Below are 21503 nucleotides of genomic sequence, written 5' to 3'. Positions count from 1 at the left end.
CCGACAGTAAAATAGGGAAGAACAAAGGGGGAAGATGAGAAAACCGCCTTAAAGGCAGAAATCAGGAACCTGCAAGAGTAAGCTAGAGGGGCGGCAGGCAGTGTCTGGAAGTGATTTTAAGAGGCGTTAGGTGGATTCAGGACTATGCAGCCTTGTTATTTGGTGTGCTGACAATTAATACGATCAGCCACGGGCTTCTCAGCAGAGCTCTGGGCACCAGCAGTCATTCTTTTACAAATTAAGCACTGCATATACCATACTGAGCTATTCAAAATGACTAAATCTCTCAAATATTTTTCCTTCAGATTCTCTGATCAACAAACTGTTGCAAATGCCAAATCTGTGCTGATTAAAGAGAGATCTTGCAACCCTAGCAAACATGAGGCTTCCCAAACCTCATATCAACTGAAAATGATGACAGCAGCTTTGTTAAGGATAACCAGGTCCAACTGTCAAGTCCCCAAAAATCATGCTAATTCTTGCGACATAAGGTCCTATGCCATGTATCTGCACTTGCACAGTCCTACCATAAAACCTTTATACATGTAGACCTCAGTCACATTCTCAGTCATGCAACAACCAACGCTCACAACCTTCAGACCTCCTTTTGACAAGGGGTTTTCCCGTCATCCTCAGGTCTGCTCATTGAGAATTCAAAACAACAACGATGGACAACGTAACCGTGTTTCATCTCAAAATATTTATAACAAGCCCTCATTTCAAAGTCTGTCGTCACAACAGCACCACTACTGATTATGCTGATATGGTCATTATGAGACATGGTCCTTCTGACGGTGACGAGTAGGTATAGTTAGGACCATGTCTCATAATGACCATATATATATTCCAGAAAGAAATAGCGGCCACTCACGGGGTCCAAAAATAATTCCTTTTAATTGCAACCAACAGACGCGTTTCGACAACATGCCCTTATCAATGTTGATGCTGTACTGAGATGAATGAAATTCAAACACTTTAAATGTACTCTCATTGGGAGATTGTACGTGGGCATCAAAAGAGGATTCCACCATTCTAGTGCAAAATGCAACATGGCGGCTAAAAACATTGTAAGTACCATTTCATCCTTAAATAGGTATCTTAGAAGACTTGAAGTACTGGATGACTCAAGATAAACAATGCCGAAAATTGCAAGCCTCCGATAATCAGTTATACCCAAATGATGCCATTAATTGACCCCCAGAGAGCAAGGTATTCCCAACAATGTTCGCCATTCAGTGGACAGATCCAACACTCACTCATATCCAATGCAGCTGCAGTTATTTCCACTATAAATATTGGTTGCGGCTGATGAGGTGAAATTGATAATAAGAGAATATTGTAAGAGCAGCTTCATTGGATATGAAATAACTATAACAGCTGAAATTCTATAATTCTGTGTGTGTAAAATCTTGACCTAACTATGAAGTCCCTGTAACCTTTGGTTTTTAATAGTTGTATATATCCCCCACTGGCGGGATAGGAGCCTGAAGAGATGGGCTGGAACCGGGCACGTTGGGTATCCATATCCTAGCACATGACCCTTGAAGCTGGTGCCCAGGACAGAAACCTTGCTTTGCCACGTGCTGGAAGTGATGCCAGCCCTTCTTCTGCACAGAGATTGAAGGCCGCACTCCTTATACAGCTATTTTGCACGAGCATGGCCACGTGAGCATTGCAGATGCTTATTTTTAGCAACGCATTGGGGTAAGGGCCAAGCGAACATTTAGAAAATTTGGATGATAAGCGATCTAGATCGGGCAACAAATCGAAGTCCGAGATGACCACTGCTGCAGTGGCGGTAGAAGTCTGTCTACGTCTGCATGCATGGAGTGTGGTGCAGTCTAGACATGCAGCCACTTTGGGAGTGAAGAGTAGATTTAGGAGTTAAGAAATGTAAGCGTCCTTCTTAATTTTAGAAGCCAAAAGGCATGAACTTGAGTTGCCAAATAGTTTGAAGCCTAATGCTTTATTATTCATAAGGTTTCTACACACATCAGCCTAGAACAAACACAACCAGGAGCAATGCCAGAAAAACAACAGAAATGTCATTTTGGGATGATGGAACTTGTTCGGGGGGTCCAAAGGGCCGGCAGGGGCTGCTGGGCTCTAACCGCGGAGGTTGAGGTCGTTTGTCACTGGTGTCTGTCCCTTGGCTCTGCAAACTGGGCCAAGTACAACCCACCCTGCCATTCACTTTCAGGGAACAGAGTGCAAACAGACACCTGCTTCTCAGGGAGGTGGTGTGGGAGGCAGGAGCTCAGAAAGCCACAGTCACAACAGCTTCATCTCCAGCCCAGTTCTGATTGTTTACTTTCATCACACAGCAGAATGCAATGCATGAATGAATGAAAAGGTTTTAGAGCGCCCGGATGCTTCAAACGGTGTCCTTGCACTAACTTGCAGCAAGACGATGGTTGAGCCAAAGCAAATAACCAGGTTTTCATTTTTTTTTTCTTCAAAAAATAGACAGGGAATTAAGAGAGAGTAGTTCAAGCGGAGGTTCATTGCAGGCCTTGCAGAAAGATAGGAGAAGAAACATCTGCCCCTCATGACTTGTCTGATTCTAGGGGCTCCAATGCAGCTCCGTAGGAATTCATTTGCATGTTTATTAATCCTGACTGCAATCTTCAGTAAGGCGCTGCACCCCCACCCCTTTCAGTACTGTGACTCTCTAGTTCATTTCTGACTGTAGTCCCCAGTGTACTGTGGGCACAGGCATGAATTAAGCACAAGCGCTGATTGCTTTTGAGTAACGCTACTGCTCAGATATGATACTCATTTTTTCCACTCCTTGCATTCACGGAAGCAAAAAGTCTTGTGACCAAGTGACACATTCTTCTGTGTGTTCTAGTCTCTCATCCAGCCAGCCCCCAGGCTTGTGTGTGAGCGGCAGACACCGGTGCTCAGACAAATCCTGACGATGCTTACATGCTATGTTTAGAACGTAAGCAGCACCAGGATTGATGGGGAGCCTGTCCCGATGTCCCAGTGAATGCTCGGACACCATAAGAGGAACAAGGAGGCAGGAGACAGCAGCAGGAGACAGGTGGCGAAAGGTGTTTTTTTTTTTTTTTTTAAACAAAATGTTGTTTCCACCGTCGTTATCCCAACCCCCTCCTTCCTTGACATAGGCGGTGGCCACCGCTGGGCACAAGGATGGGCTAGCCACCAGCTCCCCAGCTTATTTGGTAGCAGTAACTAACACACATTTGCAATGCACTAGGGTCTTGCATTTGTCGGAGTTACAGCTGTTCACAGTTGTAAACTCCTAACCGGATTTTTCTTGCATAAAAAAAAAAAAAACAGCGCAATTGCGCTGCTACAGTTCACACTAATAATACCTATCAGCAAAAGTGCAATTAACTGAGTAACAAGGTCGATAGTATGCGAAGTGCTGGACTTCTGCCCAGCGAGATCGCGCTGCGAAAACAGAGAAAAAGTAGTCCACAAACCCAGCGAGCCTTGCATGTTTTCTGTACTTGGTTGCTGCGATCGAGGAGGGCTCACCACCGGAAAAGGCATGACGTATGCGTGCCTTCCACTAATCAAAAGAATTGGGTTCTAACAGGCAAGCCAACTTGCCAATGAAACACACTGACGTGACGTCGACAGGGCTCCGAGCCCTTTTCTAATACCTAAAGCGTCTCACTAGCGATACGCATGCGCGAGCGACGCAGGTTCGACCCTAAAAACTGCTAGCTCTGGGATTTGGGAACCCATATTCAAAGCATATCTGAGAGTTGTGTTTGTATTAACTCAATCCCCAGTTCAATCAAGAACTGCTGTGTAAACAGTTTGGGAGACCTTAGATTCTTCAGGCGGTAACAACGTGGGATCCCATCCTCGTCGCCACTAACACAATTCCTTGAGTAAAGGTAGTGTATAAAAAAAGGAATTGAGCATGAGAACCTTGCAGTTAAGATGTAACATCCCCCACCTGGAGTACTTGACTGCTGGCAGCTTTGAGCGAACACCCCATGCTCATGTTTTAGAGTTATGGACTGCTCTTGGCTTGTATATTTTAAGTTCAATATGACATGACATTAGTCCTGCTTCTCATTATAATGATGAGGAGCAGCTCCAACATAACTCTTTGAAAGTCTAAGCTCTGAAATTAGTATCAGTGTGTCCTTCATAGCAGACTTCAGTCAACGGAACTTGGGCTGTCCTGTTCTTGTGATCAATAAACACTATAAGGAATTGCTGTTGTGGTGTTTACAAAACCAGCAAAGCGTTCCTGCCTCCTACCAACAGTTACCTCTACTACACTGTCATCATTCCAGCAAAGAAAAATAACTTTTGTGATAGACCATGAAAAATTTAAAATATAGAAGATTGATGTTGTCTGGGTTATCGTGGTACTAAAAAAATCATTGGTTAAAATTGGCTTTAATTGACCAGGATTGTTCGGCCAATAAATCAGCAGTAAACAGCAGTTCTTTATAACAGGTCACTTAGCAGGGCGGATGGTATACATATGCCACTGTTGCCATATACTCTCTTACACTGTCACAGATGGGTACTAGATTTTAACAAACCACCTAAAAATGATCTTGCAGCTAGCTGAGGAAGAGCACTCAAGTGGCAAACTGACAAATTGCTTATGCCCATAAAGGTACTTACGCCTCAGCTGCCAGAAAGGATCCTCTTGGAGTTAAGATCCCAAACAAGCAACTTTGTGGTGACCTCAGGGTAAAAGGGCGAGACTGAACATTGTCACCAGTTCTCACTCCAAAGGGCTGGAGGAAGCCAGCACCAAATTGCACCAAGATTAACGAAATAAGAGTTGTATTACATGCAGGGCTTATGAAGAGCATCCGAATATTCACATACTAAAACAGTGATAACTAAGGTTATCAATCAGGTGGCCCGGATTTGCAGGGACAGTCTCTGTTTTTACCACCTGCCCCAGCAAGTTATAGCTTGCCACTGTTTTCAGAGTTTTTGAATGAATGAACTCCGGGGAAGGGCAGTTTTCATGCGTTCCAATGCAGCCTTACTTACAGGCCCCAAGCAGGAAGCACTTAAGCTAACACAAATAATACAGAATATAAATAAATCAAGGTTGCATTTAATTCCCTCTACTGCTCATTGCCTGTGTTTTGACATCAATTAAAACATTTTGTGCCCCTTGCTCGAAGAAAAATAGCAGTCCTGCTTCTTTCTATGTTAGGGCTTTTGGATTTCAGAATGTTCTGACCTAAAGATAACGAGTCCATATGCAGGGAGTCTGACAAGGGGTGTAGCAGCAGCATTCTGGAGTTATGAAAGTAGGAATGTTGAGACAAGAATATTTTCTGAACGGTAAACTGGCGTGTACCACTGTCCTGAGTGCCCGACTGCATGTGAAATGTTTCCTGGCTGGTAAACTGGCGCGTACCCCTGTCCTGTGTGCTCAACTGCATGTGAAATGTTTCCTGGATGGTAAACTGGCGCGTACCCCTGTCCTGAGTGCCTGACCGCATGTGAAATGTTTCCTGGATGGTAAACTGTCGCGTACCCCTGTCCTGAGTGCCTGACCGCATGTGAAATGTTTCCTGGATGGTAAACTGGCGTGTACCCCTGTCCTGAGTGCCTGACCGCATGTGGAATGTTTCCTCTGTGGTAAACTGGCGTATACCCCTGTCCTGAGTGCCCGACTGTATGTGAAATGTTGCCTTGGTGGTAAACTGGCATGTACCCCTGTCCTGAGTGCCCAACTGCATAGGAAACTTGTATTCTGCCCTTTTATTTGCTCAGGACTTCATGCTCATCTAGTTTGTGTGCAGAGGCCTAGTCCTGGCCCTGGTAATGGAAAGTCCAGATCATGTTCTGTGACCTGAAAATGTGCCCTGAGTGTTCCCTCCTAGTGAACAAAGGAATACTGTGCATAAAGCTGTGGTGGCAGCCTACTGCATTTCGTTAATCTTTAGGGAGACCAGGCATTTTCCCTACGTCAGAGAATGTGGTCTTATCACTCATGTCATGTTAAGTTTCACTGTCATGAGAGTCCCCAGACTCTGGGACTGATGTCCCCTGTGTATGTTGAGCGTGTGTGTGCAGTGAATGTGTAGCACATACACAGAAGTAGGACTGTGATGCAAGACTCTGGGTCCAGTGGGATCTGTTTTGAATGCCACAGGTTTAGAATGGCACAAGTTATAGAATGAGGACAGCTTTGCCAGTCAGTGAAAATGCTTGCATTCCTGTGGCTCGGGGGGATGGAGACTCGGAGACTGGCGTGAGGGCTTTCTTTAAAAACCAAATGTGGACCTTGTTAGTAAATGGCTGCTCCTTGGTTGCTCATGAGCAGTGCCACTTAGTAGAGGGTTGGAGCCAGGGGTGTGCAGTTTCTGTTGTGTAAGGTGAGAGACAAGGAGCCGAGGAAACCCTGGATAAAGGTGCAAGAAAACAGCCTCTGGGTGAAAGAATCCAAGTATTCTGCAACAACGAAAAGGGCTAGGAACTTCTCCTTTGGATGGAAGATGTCCCACGGCATCCTGGAGGTTGCAGAATTGTTTCCACGCAGAAATACCGCAAACAAGCCTTGCTAGCTGCAAGGGTCACTGTAGAGGTTTTTGGGTGCTGCTGGGGACCAGGAAGGACCAGGATGTCGCCCCTTGGAGGAGAAGACCGAGGGGGCGCTCAGCAACTCAGAGAGCCCCCACAGAAGCAGGCAGCATCCGCAGAAGTACCGGAGCAGGCACTTAGAAGATTTGTGAACCGGAGTCCACGCAGAGTCACAAAGGAGGGTCCCACGACGTCAGAGTCCAACTCAGAAGGTTGAGCACTGCAGGACGGAGTGCTGGGAACCCAGGCGAGGCTGTGCACAAAGGAATCCTTGGAGAAGTGCAGAGAAGCCGGAGCAGCTGCAAATCACGCAGTACACAGGTTTGCAGTCTAGCGTGGGGAGGCAAGGACTTACCTCCACCAAACTTGGACTGAAGAATCACTGGACTGTGGGAGTCACTTGGATATAGCTCCTGTGTTCCAGGCACCACACTCGTCGAGATGAGAGGGGACCCAGAGGACTGCTGATGCAGAAGTTTGGTGCCTGCGTTAGCAGGTGGAAGATTCTGTCAACTCACAGGAGATTTCTTCGGGATTTCCAGTGCAGGGTGAAGGCAGACAGCCCTCAGAGCATGCACCACCAGGAAGCAGTCAAGAAAGCCGTCAGGATTAGGCGCTACAATGTTGCCGGTCGTCTTGCTACTTGGTTGCGGTTTTGCAGGCTTCCCGGAGCTGTCAGCGGTCGATCCTTGGCAGAAGTCGAAGAGGGAAGTGCAGAGGAACTCTGGTGAGCTCTTGCATTCGTTATCTGAAGAATACCGCAGAGGAGAGACTCTAAATAGCCAGAATAGGAGGTTTGGCTACTAAGAAAGGAGGATTGGCTACCAAGAAAGGTAAGAGCCTATCCGAGGGGGTCTCTGATGTCACCTGCTGGCACTGGCCACTCAGAGCAATCCAGTGTGCCCCCAACACCTCTGTTTCCAAGGTGGCAGATGTCTGGGACACACTGGAGGAGCTCTGGGCACCTCCCCTGGGAGGTACTGGTCAGGGGTGTGGTCACTCCCCTTTCTTTTGTCCAGTTTCGTGGCAGAGCAGGGCTGGGGGATCCCTGAACCGGTATAGACTGGCTTATGCAGAGTTGGGCACCATCTGTGCCCATCAAAGCATTTCCAGAGGCTGGGGGAGGCTACTCCTCCCCAGCCCTTCACACCTATTTCCAAAGGGAGAGGGTGTAACACCCTCTCTGAGGAAATCCTTTGTTCTGTCTTCCTGGAACTGGGCTGCCCAGATCCCAGGAGGGCAGAATCCTGTCTGAGGGTTGGCGGCAGCAGCAGCAGCTGCAGTGGAAACCCCGGAAAGGCAGTTTGGCAGTACCCGGGTACTGTGCTAGAGACCCGGGGGATCATGGAATTGTCCCCCCAGCACCAGAATGGCATTGGGGTGACAATTCCATGATCTTAGACATGTTACATGGCCATGTTCGGAGTTACCATTGTGACGCTATACATAGGTAGTGACCTATGTATAGTGCACGCGTGTAATGGTGTCCCCGCACTCACAAAGTCAGGGGAATTTGCCCTGAACGATGTGGGGGCACATTGTTTAGTGCCAGGGTGCCTACACACTAAGTACCATGGCACCCAACCTTCACCAAGTGAGGGTTAGACATATAGGTGACTTATAAGTTACTTATGTGCAGTGAGAAATAGCTGTGAAATAACGTGGACGTTATTTCACTCAGGCTGCAGTGGCAGGCCTGTGTAAGAATTGTCTGAGCTCCCTATGGGTGGTAAAAGAAATGCTGCAGCCCATAGGGATCTCCTGGAACCCCAATACCCTGGGTACCTAGGTACCATATAAAAGGGAATTATAAGGGTGTTCCAGTGCGCCAATGAGAATAGGTACATTTTTAGTCTCTAGCCTGCAGTGACAAATTTAGAAAGCAGAGAGAGCATTAAACACTGAGGTTCTGGTTAGCAGAGCCTCGGTGATACAGTTAGGCACCGCACAGGGAACACATATAGGCCACAAACATATGAGCACTGGGGTCCTGGCTAGCAGGATCCCAGTGACACATATCAGACACACTGACAACATAGGGTTTTCACTATGAGCACTGGGCCCTGGGATCCTCCCAGTGAGACAGTAAAAACACTCTGACATGTACTCACAAAGAGGCCAAAAGTAGGGGTAACAAGGCTAGAAAGAGGCTACCTTCCTACACACTTGACCAAGGGAGTCCTTCACAGAGTAATCAAAGAGCTGCAGAGTGACCCAGGCTGATGCCTGACAGCAAGTCTGGAACCCGGAGGTGAGGGAACATCACTTGAAGATGTCTGACAGCAAGTCTCCTGGAGGTGAGGAAACATCAGTTGAAGTCTGCACTGGCTGCTGGAGGAGCAAAGGATCTGTCTAGTGCCACAGGTCTGCCTGCTGAGGAAAGGAGGGAGTATGCATGTCATTGCAGCATAAAAGACTTCCAGGAAAAGAAGCGCAGCATATTCCCAGCTCAGGGAACACACAGAGAAAGCAAAGCACAACCGAGAACGAAGCTAGGGGTGACCTGCGCTGTGAGTCAGTGCTCCGGTGTTTCTGTGCAGTTCCTGCTGTGAAATGCACCAAGACTTTGTGAGAACAAGCATTGCTGTGTCGTCCAGCAGTCTGCCGTGAGAGTCCAGTGCTGCCACTGCTGATGTGGGGAAGAGGAGTTGAATCTCCACCGAAGCCCAGACAGGCCAGTAGACCACGACTACTGAAGATGCATCATTGCGCATGACTTGCCTGGAGGCCGCAACTGCTGCGCCTGAGCACCTCTCTGCGCCTGAGGGCACCTCTCTGCGCCTGAGGGCCTGAGGGCACCTCTCTGCGCCTGAGGGCACCTCTCTGCGCCTGAGGGCACCTCTCTGCGCCCGAGCACCTCTCTCTGCACCCGAGCACCTCTCTCTGCACCCGAGCACCTCTCTCTGCACCCGAGCACCCCTCTCTGCACCTCTCTGCGCCCGAGAGCACCTCTCTGCGCCCGAGGGCACCTCTCTACGCCCGAGGGCACCTCTCTGCACCCGACCGAGGGCACCTCTCTGAGCCCGAGCACCCCTCTGCGCCCCCGAGCGCCTCTCTCTGCACCCGAGCACCTCTCTCTGCACCCGAGCACCTCTCTCTGCACCCGAGCACCCCTCTCTGCACCTCTCTGCGCCCGAGAGCACCTCTCTGCGCCCGAGGGCACCTCTCTGCACCCGACCGAGGGCACCTCTCTGAGCCCGAGCACCCCTCTGCGCCCCCGAGCGCCTCTCTCTGCACCTGAGCACCTCTCTGCACCAACCGCACAAGGCTGCGACTGCCAAAGAAACATGCAGCTGTGGAGGCCTGCTGCCCCTGACCATGTCCAGCAGCCCCAGTGCCGTGCGGGCCCACCGGAAGTGAAGCCACCACCGCGAGGGCACACGTGAACTATACCTAGTGCACAGCTGGAACTAAAACAGCATCAGGCAGGTAGACATGAGGCTTAGGCTTAAAGACGCATGGAGACTCATGGCTGGTGGGTCAGCGCCAAGAGTGGGTTGTCCTTGTGTGGGAGCAACTCATTTCTGGGGAAGATTAGTGCAGGTTTTTCAAGAAGCAAGCCCCCAGATGGTCTCATCTTTGAAGCAACAATAAAAAAACTTTTAAATAATGGAATAGTTGAATTTATGAACTCCGAGTGAGTGTGAACAGGCCTGCTAGTCACCCCTGATGGTGGCGCTTCTCCTCACACCACCACCTTTGACCTAGCTCTTCCAGACCTTTTCAGAGATATGGGAGTACGTTTTTGATCTCATAAGTGCATTTTCAAAGACCCTGTTTTGACATATGGCTGCCATGCCAGACCCGGACATGCCAGAGCTTTTAGATGCAAAAATCCTAGTTATTTTCTAGTTTGCTTGGAGCATTAAGAGATCCTTAGCTTGACAAGAGGCTGACTGACTCAGCCCCAGACCTGCTGGACCTCTTTAATCCCTTCGCCTCTCATGATTACTTTAGAACTACACAAAAGATCTGGTGCGGCACAGGTGGCTGACTCTCCCCTGGCTCTGTGCGCTCTATAGTTTTATCAGTCAAACTGTATGTTCAGATGTAATTGTCATTTCAGTTGAAAATGTGCTGTCTATAATGGCAGTGCGCTACCATACCATGCATACTCCTCTCTATGACACTCTACTACACCACGCTCCACCACACGCCATCCTATGCCACTTCACACTAGGCCACTCTACTACACTCTGTGTCAGTTTATGCCACTCCACTCTACAAGACTCCACTCTACGACACTTTACTTAACTTTATGCCCCTCCACTCTGTGACACTCTACTTTACTCCACCCTGCTGCACACTGTGCCACTCCACACTGACAATTTACTCCACTATACGACACCCCACAACACTGTTGCACTCTGCCACTCTACACCCCTCCACTCTACTGTTCTGCACTCTGCCTCTCTGCGCCCCTCCATGATACTCCACTCCTCGACACTCCACAACACTCTACACCACTAACTTTTAGCAGCTGCGCTGCTGTACAACATAGCTAAAACACATTGGCAAAGCCAACAACCCTTGCATAGATGAGACCTATTGGCTTTGCCAATGCTTGTTTAATTTTCTGTGGCTCCCTGCAGTCACAGATTTTTTTTTTGTGTGTGTGTGCAGATTGCTCCTTTACGCACTATCCCAACCTGCATGTCCCATAAAGTAGCACCCACATTATGCATATGAGCATGCAAAGTCTGATTTAAAAAAAAAAAAAAAAAAAAAAAAGGCATTATCTTTGTTTGCTAGATACCAACCAACTATTGATAGAGCACTTACAGAGATGAATGAACCAGAGGAAACAAAAACAATGCAGTGGTGCCAAGTTGTTTAAGCCGCCATTTTGTTGCACCCTAAACAGTATGCATTTAGGCTTGTGACCAGCTTGTTGTGATCAGTCTACTTGATTATTAAAAATGCTATCAGTCTCATTTGAGTCTGTCACTGGGGATTACCAGGTGACACTATCCAAATGATAATCCTGGGGTAGTTAAATCTGTCACCAGACTTCGACTCACTCGAACAGAGAGAGGTTTTTACATATCACGAAGTCTGGCTGTGGCCAGCGTCTAAGCGGCCTTTCAGGTCCTTTCAACAAAACTTTCACCCTAACATAGTTCTGCTTTGGCATCTTGCAGGCTTCATTCGTCTATCTCAACATATAATAGTCTCCTTGTGTTTGAGAGTATGGTCTTTGGGGATCAGAGGAAGAGTAGATTCTGATCCTCTTGATGCACAAGATAAAGTGGAGGTCTATCCATGCCGGTGCTTGGGTAACTGCTCCCAAGGCTCTTCTGCCTTGGAGGACCACGGCTCCTCCACCGTTTCTGTCAAGCCCCATGCGGAGTTCTTATAGACTTGAGGAACCCTACTGCCTGTTCCCATCACAAGGATCTAGAACCTGGCTGTTACCATTCCAGGCCCATGTACATTACCCTTATTAACCGTATGCAGTCAGTGGATACTTCTAGAAAATGCATGTGGGAAATTGCCCTAATGTTCAGCACATTAATGCATCCTGCTGAGACCTTTTAATTGGGAATGAAGGGCACAAATGCTTTAATCCTCACCCAAGAATGACCAGAATTGGAGAGCATTAAGTGACCTTCTCTTACCCGTTGAGCAATGTAATGGTGCTTTGCTAGTACCTCTGGTCATTTGAAGAACTGGAGATTTTATTCTTCCTCATTAATGTAGTATACTATACTATGTACTACGTAGTATATTACATAGGTATACTATGTTTTTATCTTTTAATCTTGTTATTGATCAAACTGCAATAGGAAATAGATTACAATTGAACTCCTTTACCATGATTGGCAGCCAGGGACATTACATGTTCATTGCAATTGTAATTTACAGTTAAGCCCCCTCCCCCCTTAAAAAAAACTAAAACTCAGAGCAGGGTAGAGAGGAAGTCTTCTCAGATAAAATAACTCTCATCCTCCTGCATTAATCACAACAGATAACATTAGTCAGGGTAGCTCCCTTAAGACATTTACTCTATCACAAACGAAATCTTTGTCACGCTACATAAATGACAATACCAAGCTCAGATTATCTCTAACTGCTGCAAAAGTGAGTATTCCTGACCTAAAAGTCAGACACTCAACTCGTGAAGCACCCTGGTCACATTTTATCTGACAATATTAATTTAAACCCACAGCCTAAAATCTTAAAATTCCTGTGATACCTGTCCCTCCATCAATCTTGTACCAAAGTTGGTTCCTCCCATTTAATGCCGCTGGATTCTTGGTTTTTGTCTACCTGTTTTTTTTACTTTCTATTTGGTCACATCTCACCAACTGAGTCTCTTTCGCAGTAAGTTCTGTGGAAATGGTCTTGAGACTGCTAACCACCAGTGCTCACCTTTTAATATACATTTCTCTGGTGAGCGCCTATAGTAAGAGGCTCGGGGCTGGCTGCAGGTGAACACGAGAGCAGAGGGGTGTGTGCATGTATGAGCTGCACATGAGGCTACTCTCTTGCACAGCCTGGTATATGCGCACATGTACCCTGTCGCACGACGGTCCCTTCAAGGATTAGTACTGACTCAAGGTAGACCTTACATTATGAGTTAGTAGTAAAAAAAAATGCAAACTTGAACAACCAAAGTCTAAAAAGTCTGTCATTTAGCCTATTTCTTACAAAAAGCGGGGCACCTAGAACAATAAATAAACAAAATGGCTGACATCCTAAATACATCTTCCTCATGATTCAAGAGTAGGGCAAAATGGTGTATGAAGGGAGCTATTTTATTACAGCACTTTTCTTAAAACATATAACAAACAGAAGTTCTGGGAATTCTGTGGACTGGCACTTGACCCTGCTGACACACAGCTGCCCTTCAGTAAGCCAGGAGGCTGTGGGACACTGGGAATTTTTCGTGGAGGGGGTTGTACTTTATGGCTGTGAAAGGCTGTGGAACATGCTCCCCAAGCAGGAGACATCACCAGGAGTTCCTGCAGAGTTAGGTCTCTCAAAAGTGTGGCAAAATCTGGTTACACCCCAAAAAAAGTAACCCAAAAATGCTCCTGATGGCTCAAGCTGGCAACCAAGAGCAAAAGAATACCAATATTGTGTAAATCAGCCTTAGAGGGCTTGAGAAACAACAGGCCTGGAAAGCTCAGTCTCCCAAGAGGACCAGGCGGGAAACCGAATGAATAGTACTCCCCGGTTTATCTTTAAAATTCCCAAATAGAAGGCCACACTCCTGGTTGGCAATCCTCTTTCTGTTTAGTTTAGTGGAAAGGGGGTGCTTGTGGGGCCCTCTCCCTATGCTCTTATTCGGCCCTGGGGGCCCAATCCCTTGGGGTCCAACGCAGCAGAACCTGTCCAGGGGGACACAATCTCTGTGGGGCAGAAATAAAAATAAATGGAGCACTGCCAAATCCCCCACCCCACCATTGCAGGGCCCCCCTTATCGCTCCATGTGCATGCATCAGGGGTGGGGAGGTGTGGGAAGCATCAAGTGTACAAAATGCGCAGCTCACAGGCTGGAGAGAGTAAAGAGGATGTCTACTCCGCACCAGCACTCAACAGGTATGTCGGCTGCTGGGGGGTGGGTTTCTCACATGCCCTCCCATACTGCCACACGTTAGATGCTCCATCAAAAGAGGGGGGCAACCGGCCCTTATAATGGGAAAAAACAGCTCAAGTCCACTGAGAATAAAAAAAAGACGATGTAAATTCCCGCATTGGATAAAGGAAAGATAAAATATGCACACCAGTAGGCCTGCATTTTTCAGGCCGCCCCAAGGATTGTGTCTGGTACAAGTGGTCATGTTGTGGTTATAGGGTTCAAGGTCGACTAGGTGTGTAATGTGTTATGAGGGTGTCACCAGGTATATTTCCATTAGCTTCTTGCACATAAATGTGATTTAATGTGGAGTATTTATTAGAGGCAATAGTAGCAGTGTGTGTGTATGTATAATAAAGTACTTTTCCTTTTCATAAGAAAAAGTACATACTAGAGAATGATTTATTGAGTATTGTTGCTTGCGTCCCAGGGATCTGGGGTATTAGTTCACACAACCTCCCCTGAGTAGGCTTTAGACAGCTCTGCTTTGCTACCCTGAGAGTCAAGTGGGGTTCCCAGTAAAGGGAAAGTTGAAGACTGATTACTTGTGAAAGACCCACACGCTCCTGTGTTTTTTATAACTCCTATTTAGGTTCGAGCGCGCAGGCTCTCTGGCCTCTGTTGTAATCTCTCTGTGGGCTTTTAACCACGCCCACGAGTTTCGTTGGTTTGTGGGCGTGCCTTTTAAAATTCGCTTGATTTAATTAGTGAAAGGCTTGCATGCTTCCTGTTTTTTGCGCCAACCTCTACAGCACCAGTAAACTACTGAAAACATATGAGGCTCCGTGTGTTTTCCGAATGGCTTCTGCACTATTTCATTTTATTTCCTACGCAGCATGATCTCGCTGGGCAGTAGTTGAGCGCTTTGCATGACATTGACCATTTTACATGGATAATTCTACTTTTGCCGGTTACATGGATAATTGCACTTTTGCCAATACGTTTCACTGTGAGCAAACTTCTGTTTCCTTTTCTGTGTCTCCTTCACGCTCATGGCGACTGTCCGCTCCTATATGTGAAACTGTTTTACTTTTCATTATCAGTTTATGTGTCAAGAAAAGTCTGGTTAGGAGTTTACAACGCTAATAGCTCTAACTCGAGCAAATGTGAGAGGCATTGCATTGCAAATGCTTGTTAAGCTTTACTTCCTCTGTTCTCAGGACGTCAGGCTTTCTTGAATTTACCCTGTTCACTTTCCTTCAGTAAGAATCGAAATGCATGTTTTGTCCCCAGTCCTGTCATGAAATACCCTATTTCATGTTTGTGTCTAAGTTGTTAACATGTTAACTTGTACATTGTAAGAGACATTTCTCTCAGCTCGATTGTTTGTAATCTCTCGGACACCACTATGGAAATACTCTGCTATATAAAATTGTAACAGTAAATAGATAATCTTGCACATATCAGGACAAGGAATAAGAGCTCATTGTTAGTATCACTGGGTCATCTTCCGAGCATAGGGCGAAGGACTTTCATGTGAATGGCTTTGTATCCACAGCAGGCTGACACTGCTTCATAGCAGATATATCCACAATGTTGATAATTTGTGTTTCAGATATCACACTAACCTAATGCAGTATTCGAGGTGCTGAAGCTGGCTAGAGGCATCACTGTAAATGCTGATGCCTTTGCAATGATCAAAAACAAGAAGCCAAGGTCCAATTCTTCCTTCCACCAAAATGCCCAGATTAAATTATTAGTCGGTGGGTAATCAATTGGGGGATGGACCAGTTTACCCCAAGTCAAAGAAAAGAAAATCCAAGAGAATCGAGAACCCACTTTGAAAAAATCAAAGTTATAATAATGTGTCAAATTGTATTGAAGTAATGATATATCAAATCGGCGTGTTCAATTCAAGAGCATTTTATTGATCCCTTGTATGGAAATAGTTTGGAAATACATAAAGAAAACAGCCAACATGTGTTTCGCCCCCTGTTGTGTATTTACCTGGGACTTTTTCAAGGCATATGTGTTTAAAAAAAAAAAAAAAAGATCATTTCTAAATGCAGATGGGCTTGTTATTAATAGAGAAATCCTCAACTCAATAATGCGATCGAGATCGCAGCGTTATGGACGGGCGCCATATTGGAATTGCCAAAAGTCGTGGATTTCTCCATTAATAACAAGACCATCTGTATTTAGAAATGATCTTTTTTTTTTTAACAACAACACACATGCCTTGAAAATACACCACGGGGACGAAACACGTGTCGGCTGTTTTCTTCATGTATTTCGAAACAATTTCCATTCAAAGGATCAATAAATGCTCTTGAATTGATCACGCGGATTTGATAAATCATTACTTGAATACAATTTGACACATTATCATAACTTTGATTTTTTCAAAGTGAGTTCTCGATTCTCTTGGATTTTTCTTGCCTTTGCAATGATGACAGGTTTGCTTAGCCTATTCAGGGTTTGAAACCTTGATACCCGTGTCGCACAGCTATCTCCATGTGTGCATGAATCCACTGGGTCCTTGTAGAGCCCAGGTAGAAACGGACATTGTTTTATTGTTTTGTGTGGTTGCTCATCATGTGTGTGCCTGGCACTAATCTCAGTAAGCCGACATGATTTGGAAATACTTGAGATTCATATTTGTTTTCTCTTTTCTGCAGCAGGGCACGGTGCAGGACGCCCGCATTATGTGTGCGTCGGTGAAGTATAACGGACGGGGTCCTGCCCTCATCCCCAGAATGAAGACCCGACACCGCATATACTACATCGCACTCTTCTCCATCGTCCTGCTGGGGCTGATCGCCACGGGCATGTTCCAGTTTTGGCCACACTCCATAGAGTCCTCCACAGACTGGACAGTAGAGAAGCGAAGTGTTCACGATGTGCCGCTGGTCCGGCTGCCCGAGGACAGCCCTGTGCCGGAGCGCGGAGATGTCACCTGCCGAATGCACACCTGCTTCGACGTCTACCGCTGTGGCTACAACCCCAAAAATAAGATCAAGGTGTACATCTATTCCCTGAAGAGGTACGTGGATGAGGGCGGGGCCCCCGTTAGTGGCCCGCTCACCCGGGAGTACAATGAGCTACTGACCGCCATATCCGACAGTGAATTCTACACTGACGACATCAGCCGGGCCTGTCTCTTTGTGCCGTCCATAGATGTGCTCAGCCAGAGCGCCTTGAGGATCAAGGAGACGGCACAAGCCTTTGCGCATCTGTCCAGGTACGTACCACTTGTGGGCTTTGCTGTTTCTTACTTGCTCACCCTGAGATATGTGCTTTTTCTGTTTGAAAGCCACACTGGTATTACATTTTCTCATGATGAATGCACTTGTATCTGGAGAGGTTGGCTGCATAGGTGTCCATCTCCATGACCTTGTGCATTGTGGCCGTGACTGGGTTGCATAGCGTGAGATGCAAAGGATGTGTACGTGTCCATAGCTTGGTTGGATGGTTGGCTAGCAGAGGTGTTGATGTAGCTATGTAAGATTCCATAGAACAGATGGGGCTTGATTAATCTACTGCTCTGGCTTTGAAACCCTTCTTATAGGTGGGACCGAGGCACCAATCACCTGCTTTTCAACATGCTGCCAGGGAGTCCGCCCGAGTACAACACTGCCCTGGATGTTCCCCGAGACAGGTAGGTCACTTTAAATTAATGTTTTCTCTCAGCTTTGCCTGCTTCTAACCATATCCTATGTTGGCAGATAAGTGCACTGAGCCACACATACATAAAGTGATTTAACCAGTATCTCACTGTATGGTTAAGTGAAGAAGTCATTAGAATTTGTCATCTGGTTCCACAACTTCCCCCATAGACTAGGTTTCCTTTTGGCTGTGCGGCCTTGGTGGCTATTTCAGATGACGATATTTACCCTTATGGGGCTGGATTCAGTGTTTTGGTGACTTGTGGCTGCTTTGCCAATGAGTTGCTGCAGGTGAATGCCCCACAGTGCTTCTCTCTGTAATATATTTACTGAATCCCTGGAGCTGGGAGATGGGGATCATACTACACTGGCCTTGGCTCTGCTTCATGTTCACCTGCTGCTGTTGCACAGACAAGGAACCCACTCTTGCAGTTATAGACTGATCGGCAGCCAGGTAGTTGCTCTGTGAATCTAGGGCAGAAACTGGCAATGTCACCTCATTCTTTACCCCACCTCTGGGGCAAAAGAGATGTAAAGTCGTAGGTTAGCGCCTGTTCATTGGCTGGGCGTGTGTCCATGGCTCAGTATTGTCGATGACTGGGACATTGTCTTCTACTGGTGTTTTGGATGTTTAAACCGGGATGGTAAGAACCTTAAGTCTTTGTAACAATGTGGAGGTGTCGTCCAGTTCATGGACCAGGCATGCCCGTTGTGAGTTTAATTTCATTTATTTGTGCAGTCTGAACGTGAAAACTCATACTGCTTCATCCCTAAATGCCACCATAGCTAAACAATGAAACAATTTTAGTAGAAAACATACATTATTCTCAAATAAAAACATTTTTCCTACTACAGAAGTATCGTAATCCTTTATAAAATAACTGACATTAAATCACGTTTTCTCCACTCTGGAGGTTAATGGGTCACCAAAGCAATTCGTATTTATTGTAACTAATTACACCAAGAACCACTTAATTTGGTTTACGCGTGGATTGATTCAGGAAGTTAGTCAGTGTATGTTTATTATCTCACTGCAAGGTGATCTTGTATAGCTTGTGATCCATCATTAAAGATAAAGATTCATTGGTACAGTTAAAACCCTTGGCTTTTGTGTCACAAAGTTCTAGTTTGTCAGTCCACCCACGGCGGTGTGATGGGCCCTTCACCTGCCTCCGCCGACTGCCAGGGCTGCCGCCTCCTACGGAGACCTCTTTTTAACATTCTATGGCATAGCCATTCATTGCAGAAAGTGAGGTCATAAGAACTGGTAGGTAACCAGTGACTCTAGTCACCCATTGATTATGACCTGCGCTTCCAATAGTAGGCACTCGAAAGTTACCACTTGCGCATAGTATAAGCTGCACAGACCCCCTACTTGCTTGACCCCTGTAAGGAAATGCCTCCTTGGCATGGTTGCCCCCTGACTTTTTGCCTTTGCTGATGCTATGTTTACAATTGAAAGTGTGCTGAGGCCTGCTAACCAGGCCCCAGCACCAGTGTTCTTTCCCTAACCTGTACTTTTGTATCCACAATTGGCAGACCCTGGCATCCAGATAAGTCCCTTGTAACTGGTACTTCTTGTACCAAGGGCCCTGATGCCAAGGAAGGTCTCCAAGGGCTGCAGCATGTCTTATGCCACCCTGGAGACCTCTCACTCAGCACAGACACAATGCTTGCCAGCTTGTGTGTGCTAGTGAGAACAAAACGAGTAAGTCGACATGGCACTCCCCTCAGGGTGCCATGCCAGCCTCTCACTGCCTATGCAAGTATAGGTCAGTCACCCCTCTAGCAGGCCTTACAGCCCTAAGGCAGGGTGCACTATACCATAGGTGAGGGTACCAGTGCATGAGCATGGTACCCCTACAGTGTCTAAACAAAACCTTAGACATTGTAAGTGCAGGGTAGCCATAAGAGTATATGGTCTGGGAGTTTGTCAAACACGAACTCCACAGCACCATAATGGCTACACTGAAAACTGGGAAGTTTGGTATCAAACTTCTCAGCACAATAAATGCACACTGATGCCAGTGTACATTTTATTGTAAAATACACCACAGGGGGCACCTTAGAGGTGCCCCCTGAAACTTAACCGACTGTCTGTGTAGGCTGACTAGTTCCAGCAGCCTGCCACACTAGAGACATGTTGCTGGCCCCATGGGGAGAGTGCCTTTGTCACTCTGAGGCCAGTAACAAAGCCTGCACTGGGTGGAGATGCTAACACCTCCCCCAGGCAGGAGCTGTAACACCTGGCGGTGAGCCTCAAAGGCTCACCCCTTTGTCACAGCCCAGCAGGGCACTCCAGCTTAGTGGAGTCGCCCGCCCCCTCCGGCCACGGCCCCCACTTTTGGCGGCAAAGCTGGAGGGAACAAAGAAAGCAACAAGGAGGAGTCACTGGCCAGTCCGGACAGCCCCTAAGGTGTCCTGAGCTGAGGTGACTCTAACTTTTAGAAATCCTCCATCTTGCAGATGGAGGATTCCCCCAATAGGGTTAGGATTGTGACCTCCTCCCCTTGGGAGGAGGCACAAAGAGGGTGTACCCACCCTCAGGGCTAGTAGCCATTGGCTACTAACCCCCCAGACCTAAAACACGCCCTTAAATTTAGTATTTAAGGGCTACCCTGAACCCTAGAAAATTAGATTCCTGCAACTACAAGAAGAAGGACTGCCCAGCTGAAAACCCCTGCAGAGGAAGACCAGAAGACAACAACTGCCTTGGCTCCAGAAACTCACCGGCCTGTCTCCTGCCTTCCAAAGAACTCTGCTCCAGCGACGCCTTCCAAGGGACCAGCGACCTCTGAATCCTCTGAGGACTGCCCTGCTTCGAAAAAGACAAGAAACTCCCGAGGACAGCGGACCTGCTCCAAAAAGACTGCAACTTTGTTTCAAGAAGCAGCTTTAAAGAACCCTGCAACTCCCCGCAAGAAGCGTGAGACTTGCAACACTGCACCCGGCGACCCCGACTCGGCTGGTGGAGAACCAACACCTCAGGGAGGACCCCCGGACTACTCTACGACTGTGAGTACCAAAACCTGTCCCCCCTGAACCCCCACAGCGCCGCCTGCAGAGGGAATCCCGAGGCTTCCCCTGACCGCGACTCTCTGAAACCTAAGTCCCGACGCCTGGAAAAGACCCTGCACCCGCAGCCCCCAGGACCTGAAGGACCGGACTTTCACTGGAGAAGTGACCCCCAGGAGTCCCTCTCCCTTGCCCAAGTGGAGGTTTCCCCGAGGAAGCCCCCCCCTTGCCTGCCTGCAGCGCTGAAGAGATCCGTTGATCTCTCATAGACTAACATTGAAAACCCGACGCTTGTTTCTACACTGCACCCGGCCGCCCCCGCGCTGCTGAGGGTGAAATTTCTGTGTGGGCTTGTGTCCCCCCCGGTGCCCTACAAAACCCCCCTGGTCTGCCCTCCGAAGACGCGGGTACTTACCTGCAAGCAGACCGGGGCACCCCCTTCTCTCCATTCTAGCCTATGCGTTTTGGGCACCACTTTGAACTCTGCACCTGACCGGCCCTGAGCTGCTGGTGTGGTGACTTTGGGGTTGCTCTGAACCCCCAACGGCGGGCTACCTTGGACCAAGAACTGAACCCTGTAAGTGTCTTACTTACCTGGTAAAACTAACAAAAACTTTCCTCCCCCAGGAACTGTGAAAATTGCACTAAGTGTCCACTTTTAAAGTAGCTATTTGTCGATAACTTGAAAAGTATACATGCAATTGAAATGATTCAAAGTTCCTAATGTACTTACCTGCAATACCTTTCAAACA

The 21503-nt window shown here is 47.3% G+C and overlaps 1 protein-coding gene across 1 annotated transcript in view; it reads left to right on the top strand.

Annotated features, from left to right (window-relative positions):
- Window positions 1-21503, top strand: part of EXT2 (exostosin glycosyltransferase 2) — a 324143-nt gene that overhangs the window by 6827 nt on the left and 295813 nt on the right. Inside the window, exons 2-3 of the mRNA XM_069221798.1 lie at window positions 16750-17312; window positions 17640-17729. Of these exons, the coding sequence (XP_069077899.1) occupies window positions 16777-17312; window positions 17640-17729 (626 nt within the window). The 5' untranslated portion in view covers window positions 16750-16776. The remainder of the gene's footprint in view (window positions 1-16749; window positions 17313-17639; window positions 17730-21503) is intronic.

This window comes from Pleurodeles waltl, chromosome 3_1, assembly GCF_031143425.1.
Source record: "Pleurodeles waltl isolate 20211129_DDA chromosome 3_1, aPleWal1.hap1.20221129, whole genome shotgun sequence".
Taxonomy (NCBI): Eukaryota; Metazoa; Chordata; class Amphibia; order Caudata; family Salamandridae; genus Pleurodeles; species Pleurodeles waltl.
This window is presented reverse-complemented; position numbering and strand designations above follow the sequence as displayed.